The 16,778-nt window shown below is 22.6% G+C and overlaps 1 protein-coding gene across 2 annotated transcripts; it reads left to right on the forward strand.

Moving 5' to 3' along the window:
• The first annotated feature begins 820 nt into the window (after positions 1-820).
• Positions 821-9,261, forward strand: LOC112682003 (ejaculatory bulb-specific protein 3-like). 2 transcript variants are annotated; one of them, XM_025552431.1, is made up of 3 exons: positions 821-987; positions 1,077-1,355; positions 8,965-9,261. In XM_025552431.1, exons 2-3 carry the CDS (start codon positions 1,082-1,084, stop codon positions 9,198-9,200), a joined length of 510 nt encoding a protein of 169 aa, XP_025408216.1. In that variant the 5' UTR covers positions 821-987; positions 1,077-1,081; the 3' UTR covers positions 9,201-9,261. The 2 variants fall into 2 exon arrangements, with proteins under 2 accessions (XP_025408216.1, XP_025408215.1); XM_025552430.1 differs by having other exon boundaries at positions 822-1,355.
• The last annotated feature ends 7,517 nt before the right edge of the window (positions 9,262-16,778 follow it).

Here is a 16,778-nt window from a genome sequence, read left to right on the forward strand (position 1 = left end):
ATTTTATCAATTTTATTCGATTTTTAATACTGTACATAAGAATAGATTAAAACAATATAAGTGTTATTACTATGAATATAATTATTAGCATTTATACAGTTTAAAATTTTATATTTTTTATTAATTTATACAAACAATTTTAAATTTTAGGACTTTTGATACTACAAAATGTATTCACTTGTTTAAAAAAAAAAAAATGGTATTCAACCAATTATCAGTTCAAACTCAATGTACTATATTCTATAATTTTGTTAAGTTTGGAAAAATAAGCGATTTATAGTAAAAATTCTGTTGTTATAACATTTAAATCGTTGGAGTAAACTAAAATAAAAAAAATTTATAAATTAAATTTATTTTAAATACTGGATGTACAATGTAGTATAATCAAATGTCCCTAATAAGTATCTTGTAAATTATACATGCAAAAATAAATAAAACTATTACGTAAGATGAGTATAGAAATCAACCAAACAGAAACCTAGGTTAACTGCCGTATGGGTTGTGCTTCAAGGTTTCCAATAACGTAACATATATATTATAATATTCACTTTTACGGAATTTCATATTTTTCTATCACTATATTGACATTGCCCTTTTGAAATATACAGCTTATTTTTGTGTTTTTTTTTTTGCATATGGTTTGCAATCGATGAGACACAAAACGTAGAAATTGAAATAATTATTACGGGAGATGAACGGGTGAAATTAAAAATAGCAAATCGATAGCAATCCGCAGTGTGCGTGTTTGTGCAGAATGACGTTGCCCTTGAGATGAGCACGTTTTTTTATTTTGCGTTTTTACGTTTCCGTCTCGCGTTCTGCCGACAACAGACGTCCTTAAGTGTTAATCAGTTCAACTGTTCCACGCCGGTCGAATCCGTTATTTCTGTGTTAAATTCCACCTTAAGCAGTTGTACGTCAGTACACTAGTTAAGTGTACGGAGTTATTTCCATCAGGAAAAAATAGCAATCCGACGATAAATATTAGTAATTATAATTGTTGTAGTTTTTTTTTTTTTGTTTTTTTTGGCTATTTCCATTTGGTTTTGACGCAGACAATTTTAATGTTCGTATAGTACACATGAATTTGTTTACCATTTTCTGTTATGTTACTGTAATGTGTGACACTCCGGCTGTGCTACCGACTGTGAACGCACAAAGACTGTCCAATGCGAACCAAAATAAGTCTGTTACCAACGATGGACGTAAATCCATTAGGGAAACATCGACATACCCAACTCGGTATGATTATATAGACGTGGATGCTGTTATGAGTAATGAAAGGATAATCAAAGTTCTCTTCAACTGTGTGATGAACCGAGGACCATGTACCAGAGAAGGATTGGAACTCAAAAGTAAGAATATAATAAATGACCGTGACTATACGTATTTCTTTATACCTTCCAATACCTAAAATAACAATAACAATAATCATGCTGACGTTAAAAAATTTTTTTAGCCTTTAGAATGAGTACCTATATTCAAAAATAAATGGTATTTTCAGAGTAGGTTTTGGATTCGAACACATTATGATGGGGAAACAGTAATTAAAAATATTCAATTATATTTTACAAGTTATCCTAGTATTTAAAATATATATTTATAGCTAAAAAAATATGGAAATAAACCCTTTGGATGATTTTAAATTGCACTATAAACAAATTAATTCATATATTTGAAACGTTAATTGTAATTAAAAATTCTTTACTTAGGTTAGTGATTAAAGATAAGAGACTTTTTTACAATGAATAAACCACCATGATAAATTACAAAAAAACAACTTATTTACAAGGAGTATATAAACAGTCCTTAAAATTATCAAAGTGGTCAAATTATTATTTATTTCAAGTTTATTATTAAGTCTTTTTAAAATCACATATGGTCTTTTTAATAAAACATTCGTTTTTTATTGTTTATTTTTTTTTATTAATTATTAAACATTTAGCTTAACCAGTATAAATAGTTTAAATCGACTGTCCCAACAAAAAAGGTAGTATCTCATTTTTTCAACTTTTCAGGATGAATCAAATAAACATTTAAGTTTATACTCTTATCCTATTTTTTAACATACATTTCCGTAAATATGGTCATTTATAAGACGAAGTAACCCATTTTTCATATTAAAGTTTAATTTTAATAAAAATCATTACGTACAGGTTATTAAGAGAACTACCTTGAAAAAAAAAGTACATACGATCATTTTCGTAGGTAGCTATAGCTAAAATAATAGTATCTATACATATGATTTTGATCGATAGTTGCTGCCTTAAATAAATACTATAGTAACTTGTTTGTTAAAACTATTTTTGTCGGGAATAATGAAAACAATAAAATAAATAAAATTCGTGTATACTTTTTAATAAACTTAATACTTCACTTGTAATCTTTTTACTTAATACTTTTTGACATATATTAATTTAAAAACAATTCTAATAACAAAATAAAAATTAATGTAACAATAATAATAAAATTACAAGGTTATGTCCTTTAGTAGATTAATAACATAAACTAATAAATTCAACTTATAATTTAATATATTTAAAGTAGATTAATAAAAATAATAGGACATAACTTTTAATAGATTAATAAAAAATAGTTAAAAAAAGTAATCCTATATAAATAAAACAGTAAATCATCAAAAAAATAATATTTCTTTGATTCCAGAGATTTTTAGAAGTCATGATATGTTGATAAAATGAGCCCCATTGAGCATAGCGATAATAAACCCGCAAATTTAGATTTTTCTATAATTTTCCATTATAAACTTTTATTGGTTGTATACGTGGCTGATTTCTTCCTCTTTACTTTTTCTTGTATTTTGAATTTATTTTGATAATACATGAAACACTTAAATCATATTTGATGTTGAGTTCAAAGGATTTTCAAAAGTCACAGTTATTACTTTAATACTATTCCACATGATATTGCTACCATCTATAGCTATTTTCTAGTTACACTGTTTATCATCGACTAGGGGTTTGTATTCTAGAAATTCTTCATTTGATACTTTGAATATTTTGTATTTATTTACAGTTACAAAAGTGACACAGCTAATAATTATTACTCATTGAGCCGAGACATAGATTACATAGATTATTGAATAATGTATTTTTTTATTTTGCTTAATATAGATTGAAGGTTGTTAGTTATCTTATATTTATATATATAATACATATTTGAGAAATATTTGAATACATTTTTTATGATTAATATATAAAATATAAGGTATTATTTCATATTGAAGACTATTAAATATTTGTTAATTGTATTTGTTCTATTAATGTTGAACAATACTTAACCATCTAAGTATTTAACAAAAAAAATAACACTGGATTAATTACCAAACCAAATGGTCCACGATCAAAGAACTGCGAATTTATTCATAAAACTGATGTCGATTTATTAAATAACCCATCTCTAATAATTGTCCTAAGTCAGCAAGTGATAATATATGTTTGAAATCGTTTTTAATATATTTTAATCTGTACTTATCAAACGCACTAAGTGCTTACTAAGATATATATATATAATATTTCTTCCAAGTATATTATTAAAATATATATTCAAATTACACTTAATATATATTATGATTTGTGTTATAAGAAACATGCTGAAAATTGAAAAAAAAAAAGTATTTCTTTTTTTGTTTTTAAAATATTTTAAATTTAAATTTCGAAAATTTGAGTCCTAAATCATGTACATTATTATTATCCAAGATATAATTAGTTCACTATAGAAGAAATATAAGTTTAAAAACATCTTATAAAATAAATAATATAATAATCCTAATACCAATTCAAAGTTGTTTTTGAGTGAGATAATTTATTATTGTTTATTTTAATCCATAATAATACAATATAATAATAGATCATACTGAAATGAGCGATTTGAAAAGTTAAATGCCTAAATACTTGTAAGTCATAAATGAAGTAGGTATATTTTATATCTTTGATTTTAAATTGATTGTAAGAACTATTTTTTAATTTATTGATTTATAAAACGCTTATTATACGTTTTTAGGATACAAAGAATATATTGTTTGTTTAATTGGTGTATTTTTAAGAAATATATAAATTTAAGGTACATGTTCTCAATACGATTATAAAAATAGGCATTCTTTACATGATGATTATAGGCGGATGCTTATTAGTAAGGTAGGTCATTTTTTGGAAGGTCACCTGAATAAGTAGTAAATACAAACACGTTTCTAACACGTTTGAAAAGGTCGTACCAATTCTAAATCTTAAAATATTATAATTTAAAAAAAAGCTGACACATGTTTATATATCATAAATATAATTTTTAATAATATAATATCTAATTGTTTTTATATTAGGGTTATCAAACAAATAAGGAAAATCAAAGCTATTCAAACACAATAACATTTCGCAAATAATAATTGTCGACTTCCTGGTTTTAACTAGTAATCTATAAGTTCATAAGACCATACAAAAACTAATATTTGAAATAGTTGAATTGGCTAATAAATTTCACAATGTTCAATTTTTAACTACAAAAATGGTCAACGGTAAATATATCTAATTGCCACGTGCAAACAAATACTTGCAGGATTAGTTAGTTATTACGAACTATGATAACCTATGACTAATCCTATAATTTATGAAATCATTCTAGGCGGTTTAATTTTATGTTAACAAAATAAAAGTAATGTATATATATAATGATATAATTAAATAAATATTAAATATTAAGAAATTAGTAATTAAGAAAATAAATATTGATTAAGACTAACATGTCCCTAAAATACTCATAAGACAATTGCTGGTGTTATGTGAATAAGTTTAAAAAAACTATAAGTATAACTATAAGAAAATTTAAAAATTATGAGTAAATGATTTCTTAAATCAATTAGATTAATTATAAATTTAATAATTTAATTTCCGGTGTTAATATTTAAAATGTTATTTATTTGAATATTATTAAAATTCCATTCTAAAAGCAACTAGGTAGTTGCCAAATTAGTTAGGTTCTACCTCGAAAAATATTTAATACAAGTTATAATAATATAATGACTCAGAGTTATAGTTACTTTTCGTCTTAATTATCTACTTCAATACATTTTAGATATTTATTTGGAAAATATGTCTGTGTCAACACTCATTTAAGTTTTCAAATTAGCTTCGTTAAACCACAAAATATGTCAAAATTAAAAATACATTTACTTTAGTTACATAGCTCATAGTTGTAGTTTTGTACTTATTGTTTAAAGTTATTTTAATTATTAAAAACAAGTTATTGCAATTATATGTATTTTTATTTTTATTTTTATATTGTTAAAAACATTATAGCCATGCAATTACGGAAAATGATATGTAAAAGTTACATTTTAATTGCACTACCAAGTTAAAATTATTATTATAATAATTAATAAGTAATATTAGGTAATTAAATATTATCTCATTCAATTATATTTTGATTTCCATATTAATACACAGTGTCATAATGGAGAACTGCTAGGGACTTAGCCTCTCTTCTTCGAAACGACAGATTATTTTTTATAATTATATAAAACCAGAAAACGTGTAGCGATTGTGAGATGTGGCTTAGTATGTATTAATTGTAATTTTTCTTAAAATTCATTATATTTTATTTTCATCCTATAAAAATTTACTATTAACTTTCATAAACTAAGCATTCAACTCTATAATTAAATATAACAAAAACAATCTGTTATAGTTTCCAGTTTAATTTAGTTTATGATCTAAGCATTAATAGCTATTGAAATATGGTATATATATTTATTAATTTTTCTTGATTTAGATAGTATTTCAAAATAGGTTTCGGTATGATTTGGTTATAAATATTAGATTTTAAACTTTTTTTGGTTCATAAAACAGAAACTACTAACAGTTAAATCCAGAAAGAATAAAATATTGCATATATTTTAGGATAATTATAATAATAATGGATTTCGAATTGAAATATTTAATTAAAGTAAAAAAAATATCAATGTGAACCCAACAACCAAAAACAATTGCATAAAAAGAATTGGTATCTACTCCCAAATATTTATACTTGAAGAATTGGTACTGATAAATATTTATAAAATAATAATCGGTATTGATGATTAGTTATACCATAGGAACAATTAATAATGGGTTTTACAAGATCTGTAACCGACCCATCCCTAATAATAAGGTAGGTACTTGTAAATTAAAGTTGCATACAAATTTAAAAGAAAAACAATTTGATGAGAAGATTTATACAGTAAATAAGTATATTGAATATCTCGCTTTATACATAGTAAACTAAATAATCAAATAGCAAATACCTGTTTTCCTAATTAATTTTACTTTTTGTTTTTTTATTTTTACATAGATTATTAAAAATACATAATTTCTCAGCATATATTTCTAAGATCTTATTATATATCCATGTACCTACTTACTAAAAAAAAATCATACGTGGTACATGCAGTTATTTTAACTATAAAAAATTATTTATAGACATTTAATGGTTGACAATTTGCAAAAAATAAAGTATATTATATTTTTTTTTGTCTTTGTAAACTTAAGTAATGGAAGTAATTGAGCTTACAGTTGATATGTGCTTTACTGGCTACAAATTATTAAATGTTCAATTACATTGATTCAAAATAAGTATGGGTATTTTTAATTTTTAATAGAATTAATTAAATAAACAATTTTGAAGAATATAATATAGATTTAATTTTAGGCAATAATATTTTTCACTTATAGATTAAATACATTCATAAATTATAATTTTAATACGTAATAGTATATTTTCATGTAATAAGTACACCATAAATTATAAAATTAAAATCATTCTACATTTAGTATATTTATGTTCAACTATATAGAGAAATGTATTTTTATTTAATTTCATGATAACGTAATTTAACTTAAGTTGACTATTATGTTTTCGGTATGATAATTTATTTTTAATACTAGTTTATGTCAAATTTATACATAAAATCACAACTTATGGTTACTGCTTTAACATTTTTGTTGCCAAAGTATTTATAAATGTATATTAATGAAATTATAATATAATTAACGAATATGAAATACAATCATATGATTAAAATAAATTTAAAATTAAAGAAAACATAATTGAAATCAAAGAATTAAATAACATTACATTATGTATTTAATATTCATTTTTAAAACAGATATCTTTATAAGACTTCTTTAGTTCTTGAAATGTTTTAAATTATAACACGATTTTTATTAATATTTTTGGTGCCTCGAGTATAGCCTACATTTTAAACATAATTTCAATAAATGATCTTGAATGAAAAAATAATTTAATTTAAGTACAACTATCAATCATGCACTTATGTATTATAATTAATTACATTATAATAAATAAAATATTGTTTTTTAAAAAAGAATAAAATATATTTTAAATAATTAATAATATAAGTACCATATACTTTAATAAATAAACACATTTTCATTGTATAATAGTTACGTAAATAATATCATTAAATCTAGTAATCATTTAAATTTATGCAGAATCGGCTACATATATTTTAGTTAATCAATGTGCCGTAAGATTGTTAAATTATCAATGAAAATATGAATAAAATAAATTATTTAAAAAGAAAATTAAATTATGATATATTTAACAAATCAGACAGATTTATAATATTTTGAAATTTTTGATTTGTGATGTTTAAAACGTCATGATAAAATATTTTTAAGTAAAAAATTTTCCATAATTTGATAAATTATATAATGTTTTAGTTAGAAATTAAATTATACTTTTAAATAGCCAGAATTGAGATTTGGTATGATTTATTTAAACAGTTTTAAAAAACTCAACAATATTAATTATACAATAATACAATTTTTTAAACGTCAGTCGAGCATTTTTTTGGTAATTTCTTAATTTTTAATTATTGATTTGCTTACCATTCTAATAAAACATCATTCAAATAAAATACTAATAATTTTTAACTTGTAATTCCTCAACGAAATGTTAAAATACAGTAATAATCACTACTAAATTGAACGTGATAATCTTATTTACTAACCTGAAAATATATTTATTTGTTATGTTTACAAAATATTTTTTTTTAAATTTGTTAACACAATCAATTGTTGTTTATTAATATAATTAATATATATATATATATATGTTACGAGTAAGGTTAACATTTGGATAATCTCGACATTATCCGGCTAAAGTCAACATTAGCCAACTGTTATCAATACCCGCCATGAATATTATTAAATCTTGGCTAATGTTAACATCAACCGGATAATATGATATTAGCCAAAAATTTTTGGATAATTTCTTAACAACCATAAAAATTTAACGTACATGAAATAAAATTATTGTAAATCATTAACAATGTTAAATATATTTAATAAATTAGTAATTACCATAAAATACATAATATTATTAATATGACTTTACTTTATATTTTTAATAATCTAACCTACTAATGATACAATATTGAATTAAATTTTATATTATAAATTATTTCTTAAAATATTATTTTAAGTACCTATAGAATTAAAATGCTAATGTTTTTAACCTTTATTATTATATGCATGCTTCCGTGACATTTTGAATTACACAAAATGCTAGATGATTTGCATTTATACATCGATATACCGATATATTGTTCACTTTATCGGTAAGATAACTGACTAACTCGGTTACAAGTCAAGATAAAATATTATACTCTGAAAGTCCGACGCTTTATTATTGTATAGAATGCTAATAAAAACTCTATAGTCTATTTAATATACAACTTTTAACATTATCCAATATTGACTGTTTAAGGTTAATATTATCCGGATAATGTTAATAATTCCTGCTTATAAACAAAAAATTACACATTAGCCATAACAGATGGCTAATGTTGATATTAGCCGCATAATGTCAACATTATCCAAATGTTAACATTACCCGTAACATATATATATATACATATAATACATTTATATATTACTTTGGTAACATTTTTAGGAATTGTTCCGGATGCTATACAAACAGAATGTGCTAAATGTAGCGAACAACAAAGAAAACAAGCAGGCAAAGTATTGGCTCATTTACTACAGTACAAACCAGAATATTGGAAGATGCTTGTGCAAAAGTTCGATCCAAATAATGTACATTTGAAAAAATATATGACTGAGGATGATGAAAATGATAAAGCATCTTTACAGAAGCAAATCAACGGAACAGCTATGAGAAAAAAATAAATTTTTTTAATTTGATTTTATTGGTCCATATTTTTAATACGCCTATTTTAAGTTTTTTATAGTAATCGAAAATGTACTTAAAACATAGCTTGATTTTAGATATTTTAAAAATGTGTGTACCTAATTGTTTTTGTTATTTTTTTTTATGTACCTACTTATCATGAATAATTTATTTTCGATACCTAACATTTTTTGATTTACTTGTAAGTTATTTCTTATTTTGGGTAATTCATATTTTTCATTTTTCATTTTATTAAATAAATTAATACAATCATAATTTACTTCTGTTTTTAGTTTTTATTCATTGATTAAGGTTTAATATTTATATTTACTGTAGATTTAATAATATACATGCATAAAGCCCGTCATTAATCTTTAATAAGAATATTTTTAAATATATTATGATTAATGTTGTATTAAATAACTCTTTGAGTGAGAAGAATTTTAGAATAAATAAATATTAAGTAAATTTTTTACAACATTAGTTTTTTGTGACATTGTAACTTATATTTTAGTGTATGGCTTGGTATAATATTCACAATTTTGATTACAAACGAGTTATTTATAAAAATTCTTTGGAATCTAATAATTAAGAAACGAGAAAAATTCAGAGTTGATTATAAACTTTTTCCACAAAATGAAAAAAAAAATTCCCTTACTATTTTTTTATAGCGTATCTCAACCATATTATTTTTACTTTGACGGGGGTCGCTACGAACTAATGCCCGAAAATATTTTTGTTTTAAGACGAAGTTAAATCGATATCAACTATATAATGAATTTTACTATTTTTTTTATTATTTTTTATGATTGTTTATGTCTTATTTTACGATTTAAAATTTTTTTTTTAAATTTGTATGATTTTCCTTAGAATTTATTTATATAAGTATAAGGTCTATATGGATACTATAAATATATACAACTGAAATATTCAAAATTCAGGTTATATGGAGATGACTGCAGTATCAGACTGGCTCGAATAGGTCTATCATACACTTTATTTTAAAAGACCTTCATTTTAAACATTTTTGATATTTAGAGAAGGCCTATACGATTAAGATCAATGTGAAATTTCGTACTTACAACATAGGCCAGTATAGCTTTGTAGGTGAGGGGTTGTTTTGCTTTTGAAATGCAATTTTTAAATTATATTGAGTTCCTCTACTTAATCTTGCCTGAACGGAGTACTGTCAGAGATCAATGTAAAAGTGAAGTGATTAATATCAATATTTTTGTAATTTTAAAAAAATATTTATATAAAAATAAATAATCGAATACAACTCGCAAACAAAAGTTGAGTTTTTACACCTAATAAGAATTATTCATATAGATCCGATTAAAATTTAACCAGAATCATCCCCATTTCCTACACTTATTTACTCATAAATAATTTGATAAATTATTTATAACTGTATATACGAGTAGTTAGTACCTAACCTTTCTCGAATAACTTTGACATATATTGGAAAAGTACGAAATAAAAACACTTCCACAACAAATTAATCTTTTAAATTCGTTAATTTTTTACAAAAATCTTTTAAACAATATTAATTTGATGATATAGTTTTTTAAATTACTTAAATCATAATTTGAAAACCAAACATTTTTTTTTTTTTTTTTTGGGTAATTATCAAAGTAGTAATTTTTTATAGAAGTTAAAATAAAAAAAAAATTAAAAATGAATATAAATATATCAAATTATAGCACTTTACTATTTAAGTAAAAGAAATAATAAAGGTTATTTATTTAGATTAAGAAAAATATAAAATTAGTTTAATATTTTTTAAGTGATCATTCATAATATTTAAGCATAATCAATAAAACAAATTATTTTGAAATATAGTACTGAATAATGTATACATATTTTCAAGAATATATTTTTGTCTATGAGAATTAGAGATTTGGTGTATTAATAAAATTTGTAATTTAATTTTATCGTGTTTGTAATATGAATAATTTTTAAACTTGTATTTTAATTACCTACTTCAAATAAATTACCAATGGTTTCTGATTAAAAAAAATTTAACAACATTTAAAATTAATGAGTTTCATTAAAATTCGTAGGTATATTAAATGTATTCAGATAAAATGATTTGCAAATGCGTGTATTTTACTTAGTCCAACAAAAGGCATTTACAATTGGCTTAAAATAACTAAAAGATAAATCTATCAATACATTTTTTAAAGTATACAGGAGATTTCTTGAAGGTGTTTACTACTTAGAAAACTATGTGTATTTTTTATTAAAAATTGTATCCATGGGACAAATTAATAGCCAAAATCAGATGAGAGCAGTTACTACAGTGATATAATAAATAGAAAAAACACATGAAAATATGAAATTCATAATATGGAATATATATACAATAATGTAATTTGTTAGATGTGATTAATTAATGTTATGTTGTATTATATTTTATTGTATTGTTTCATTGTAGAGTTCGAGATTTATAGCATTTGCATACTATTGTTATTTATTGTAAAATATAGTAGTGTACAAAATATATTCATTTATCAATATCTTGATTTTAAATGTAAATTGTGAATGTGCATATTTATGCATATTTCATAGATTTCATAGGATAGTGTTGATTTATTTTTACTAATATGAAATGATTAATACGATTAAGGAGGTAGTACGATTAATAATTAAAGCGTTGCTTATATTTCTCAGATTTTAAAAATTAATCGTTACTACCGTAGTTATATGAAATTAGTCTTCTTAATATTATTATTAAAAAGATCCAATTAGTTTTATATGTCCAACTGTGTTGATGATCCAAGAAACACTCGTTTTTACTCAATTTACACCAAGTTTTTCTAATACATAAAATACTTAGAAATTTTATACTTTATTTTTATATTTATTATTTCTTTTATTTTTTTTTTTTTTTTTTTTTTTTTTTTTTTTTTTTTTTTTTTTTTTTATTATTTGTACTTTTTTGTTATGTACTATAATCATAAAACAATATTCTCGATTTTTTTTTTTCAAATAAGTAGGAAAAATTGGTAAGATATTGGTTAAATTATTAACAAATAAATAAATTAGCAAATCTTATATTTCCTATATTCTCTCTCAAATCAATTATAAATATGACATGAGACAATTTCATATGATTAATTGAAAATGGGTTTTTGTTAAGAACTAAAAAATTTGAACAGTGGCGTGCGCATGAATTTGGTTAAGGGGGGGGGATTTCATACATAAAAATGAATTATTTTCAATTTTTTTTCTTTATTATTTTACAAACAAAATTCAATCAAGGTGTAAATTCATCCTTCTGGCTTTTACACTAAATTGATCAATAATTTGTTCTGTATATTCATTAACGCAATTCATTTAACCGTGACTGCATTTCTTAAATACGTTTTTAAACGTTTGAAACTAAAAAAAAAAAAAAAAAGCACATGGGGAGGATATATCCCTGATCATCCCTCCTGCGTACGCCACTGATTTAGATACAAATTAATAAATTAATAGTTATTGATAAGATTAAGGAGAAACGATAAAATTATCGATTAGATTTATGGAGGTAATCCATCATTTGTTCATCCTTTACGATGGAATATATAATACAGGCACCATTAGATCACATTTTAATAGCAAGTGTTCGGTGATTAAAAATATTAAAATATTAGACTTTTTCTTATTTCAGAAAATACAAATGACAAAGAAAATTATCATTTACCTTGTGAAACTGGTATATAAATGTACATGGAAGAGATATTATATAATGTAATTATTCTTATTATTATTACCTTGAATGGTTGTACTACAAATATTTTTTTTTCATCCATTTTAATTCCTTTGTATTTTAATGATACCAAAATAAATTTGGTATTAAATTAACAGATAATTTGAATGGAATAAATAGGAGGAAACGTGCAAGTTCAATAATTGTAACAATGGCATCAATTAAATATAAGGTGATAAAACAAGAAGAATTTTTTTTTACTAAGATATATTAACAACTGACATAATATCTATTATATCAAAAAATTGGTGCGTATTTTTAAAATACTATTATCACGCGTAAAATTGGTTAATAACTACTTATTATAATTTTAATTAGTACACCCATTAATTACTTTATAATTGGAGTGAGGTGAATATTGGTTTTATATAATGTATTTTTTCCTTATTTTTTTTTATTTTTTATACCTGTTAACAAGATTTTCGACCAGAAATATTGCTCCGACCACTAACGCTTTTTTTTGCTTCTGATAGCAAATTTTTTTTTAGTTAGTGTAATGTCAATGTAATGTGTTTGTATTATTTTAGGATGGTAATATTTTCGACTATACTGATACATCTAAAAAATCTAAAATAATTGGAACAGTTAATATATTAAGTAATGAATTCTGAATAGATTTTTTTGAAAACTCTTATTCGCCAATATATCTGAATTATAAATGAACGATAAAAATAATTGAATAATTAATTTTTTTTAAATTACCATATTAAATTTAAGAAATCAATAATACAATGTAGTAATATTCTTTTGGTAAGTTTTGATAATATTATAAAATAATGTATTTTATAATAAACCAAAAAAAAAAAATTTAATTATTCTGTTACAATGCATATGATATGCATTGTATGTATACCTCGTACGACTCTACAGTCATTAAACAGTTATTAATTAAATTATTTCTGAAAATCTGAAAATAGGTAAAATTATATTTTCATTGCGTTAGTATATGATGAGTTCTCATAAGTCTATTAAACACTAATTTAATATTAAATTATAGTGTTTTATTATAATTTATAATGTTAGTCAATGTTTCCTTCATATTATTAATAATTAATTATAACAAGAAAATAATATTTCAATTGTATAAACATAATATTTTACTGTAATTTTTTTCCATAATGCTATTTCAGCTTATAAACAGTGATGTTCCTATCAATTTTGTTGAGAGTATACTATTCCAACGAATGTTTGAATATGAATATTTTTTAGTGATGGTGATTGTGGAAATAGGGTTGTAAATATTAACAAAAACTTGAGATTCTTATTTTTCACAGAAATATAAATTAAAATTATTTAAATAAATTGATACCATTGTAAATACATTGTATGCCGTCAATAATGACTTCATAGTAATATATTATTCGTCTGAGGGAAAACTGAATATCTATTATAAAATAAGGCCAAAATTAAAACTTGAAAAAACTAATAACATTTAATACTTCTTCGGGAAATGCTTGAGATCTGAAAGTATATGCAATATACCCGTGAATTTTCAAAATAATGTTGAAAGTATACGGCGTATATGTAGTGTACCCTATGGAAACACCACTGCTTATAAATAACAATTATTTGCAATAAGGGGAATCATTATTATTTTTAATATAGTATGTAAAACACACAAATTGTGTCAGTGATTATATTAATGAAGGTACCAATAAATTATCTATGATCTATTCAAGTGATTTTTAAGTGACATATCAGAAGTATAACTAATAACTTATAAATTATTAAATTTTCTATGGGAAAACATATTGTACATGAACTTACGATCGTTAATCAATAAGGACAATTTTGAATATATATATATATATACAAATGCATAACCATATAATCGCAAAATATAAGAATTTATTATAAAATGTCGTAAAAAAAAATTTAATTGTATTGCAACTTATCAATAATAGACAAATATAATAATATTAGTATTTTGTTTTAAATAATTAGATATTTGGGCTATATTTCTGTATTGTAGTAATTACACGAAGAATACTATAATTTTAATTATTATTTCAAGGTCTAGAAAATCATATTTCTGCTACAAGACATAAACCGGTACCTACTTATACACATATATTTTTAAGACAAGGTCACCTTTGAAATGTAACCGTATTTAATACTTGTTACTTGTTTTTCAGCTTCTTTTTCACCATCTTGTTTTAAAAACTAATAATGAGTTTGAACTGTTTGATATTAAAATATTATTTTTGAAAATCAAAATGTTTATTTGAACACTTCATAAATTTAATATATTTATAGTTTATCATTATTACATTACAATTTCAAATTTAAAAATTAATAACATTTTAAAACGATATTGGTGATTATAAATTAAGATAAAAATACTAATATTTGATTGAAGAGAAGTTATAAAATTACTATATTTTTTTAAATAATTTTAATAATGAAATAAAATTACCACATTCACATTTTGAAAATAAGACACAGTTGATTATATGTATTTAAATAAAAAAAATTGCCTATACGTGATGGTACGTTTAGAATAAACCCAATTTTAATATATATTTTAATAAGGCAAACATTTCTAAAATATTACTCATAGGAAATGAAGTATAATAGATTTACCTGAAATTTCAGATTCTAAGTAAACAAGGAATGTACTTGTTTTACCAGAATACGTGGTTTTTTTTTATTTATTATGTCTGTACAGACGTTCTAGATTAACAGGTTATATTTAATAATCATTATGAGTAATGGTGAGACATTTCTGATAATTTTCTTAAAAATTACAAAAAATTCATGAAAAATAAAGAAAAAACGACAAAATTTACCGCACAACGATTTTCGACAAAATCGATTTTATTTTTTATTACAGCTCAAAAAATTTAAATTTTAGAGACATAGACTTGAAACATTCGCTGAATTTTTATATCACCGTTCGCTACAGATAATATGATTTTCAAAAGTATTTGACTTTTGAATTGTTTTTTAAATAATAGAAAGTTTCATGTTTTTATGGATTTTTTTCGTAAAATATCAAAAAAAAAATTATTTTGGAAAATATTATGAAATTTACATTCAAAATCTCTTATAAATTTCTTACTTGTTGATGATGAAAAATTTTATCTTAATTTCTTAAAAAAAAAATAACGATCGTTTGAATATAGAAAAGAAAAGCTGGAAAAATATCATGAAATCGTTTGATTCATGCTTTGATCACCACATATGAATAGATTAACCAGTGGACTTGATCCTTTGAGGACCAAATCTTTTAATAATACACTAATGTATGGCCATATTCTATGTACTATGATATTATCCTTGACCGTAATGGTCTTCTAACATCCACTTTTAGTTGTTTGGATAATTTTGGAAATTACGTTTTTGATTTCTAGTATTTCTGATTATCTGTGCTAACTTAGCTTTAACATACTCAACAAAAAATTTTAGTTTAGACTTGGCTCAGCAAATGATGATACCAATCAATACCCTTTTCCCCGAATTTTTCTAGGTTACTGCATTATATTCTCATGTTTAAATCATGTAAATGTTATAAAAAAAAAAAATAATATGAAAATTATGTGTACTAGTAGTTTTAAAAATAAGTATAATATTTATTTATTTTATTTTGTATAACATATTTTTAATGATTATATATTCTAGTAAATTAGTATTTTTTGAAAAATAACATACTCTAAGTATTATACATTATATGCGATTCCCAAACTTTTTTGGGTCACGTATCCCTAGAAAAAAAAAAAAAATTAATCTCGCCTTCCAAAAAAACGTTTTTTATTATATAAATATAAGTAAATTATTGTCGATTGAAAAATAAATATATAGTAGTACAATATAGAATATAAAA

This window comes from Sipha flava, unplaced genomic scaffold (assembly GCF_003268045.1).
Source record: "Sipha flava isolate LNK unplaced genomic scaffold, YSA_version1 1_pilon_pilon, whole genome shotgun sequence".
Lineage (NCBI taxonomy): Eukaryota > Metazoa > Arthropoda > Insecta > Hemiptera > Aphididae > Sipha > Sipha flava.

Excerpts from the sequence above, each read along its gene's own strand:
- LOC112682003 (XM_025552431.1), top strand. The coding sequence starts at position 1,082 with ATGAATTTGTTTACCATTTTCTGTTATGTTACTGTAATGTGTGACACT. Across the intron at positions 1,356-8,964 it reads AGAAGGATTGGAACTCAAAA|GAATTGTTCCGGATGCTATA; the intron begins GTAAGAATATAA and ends TAACATTTTTAG.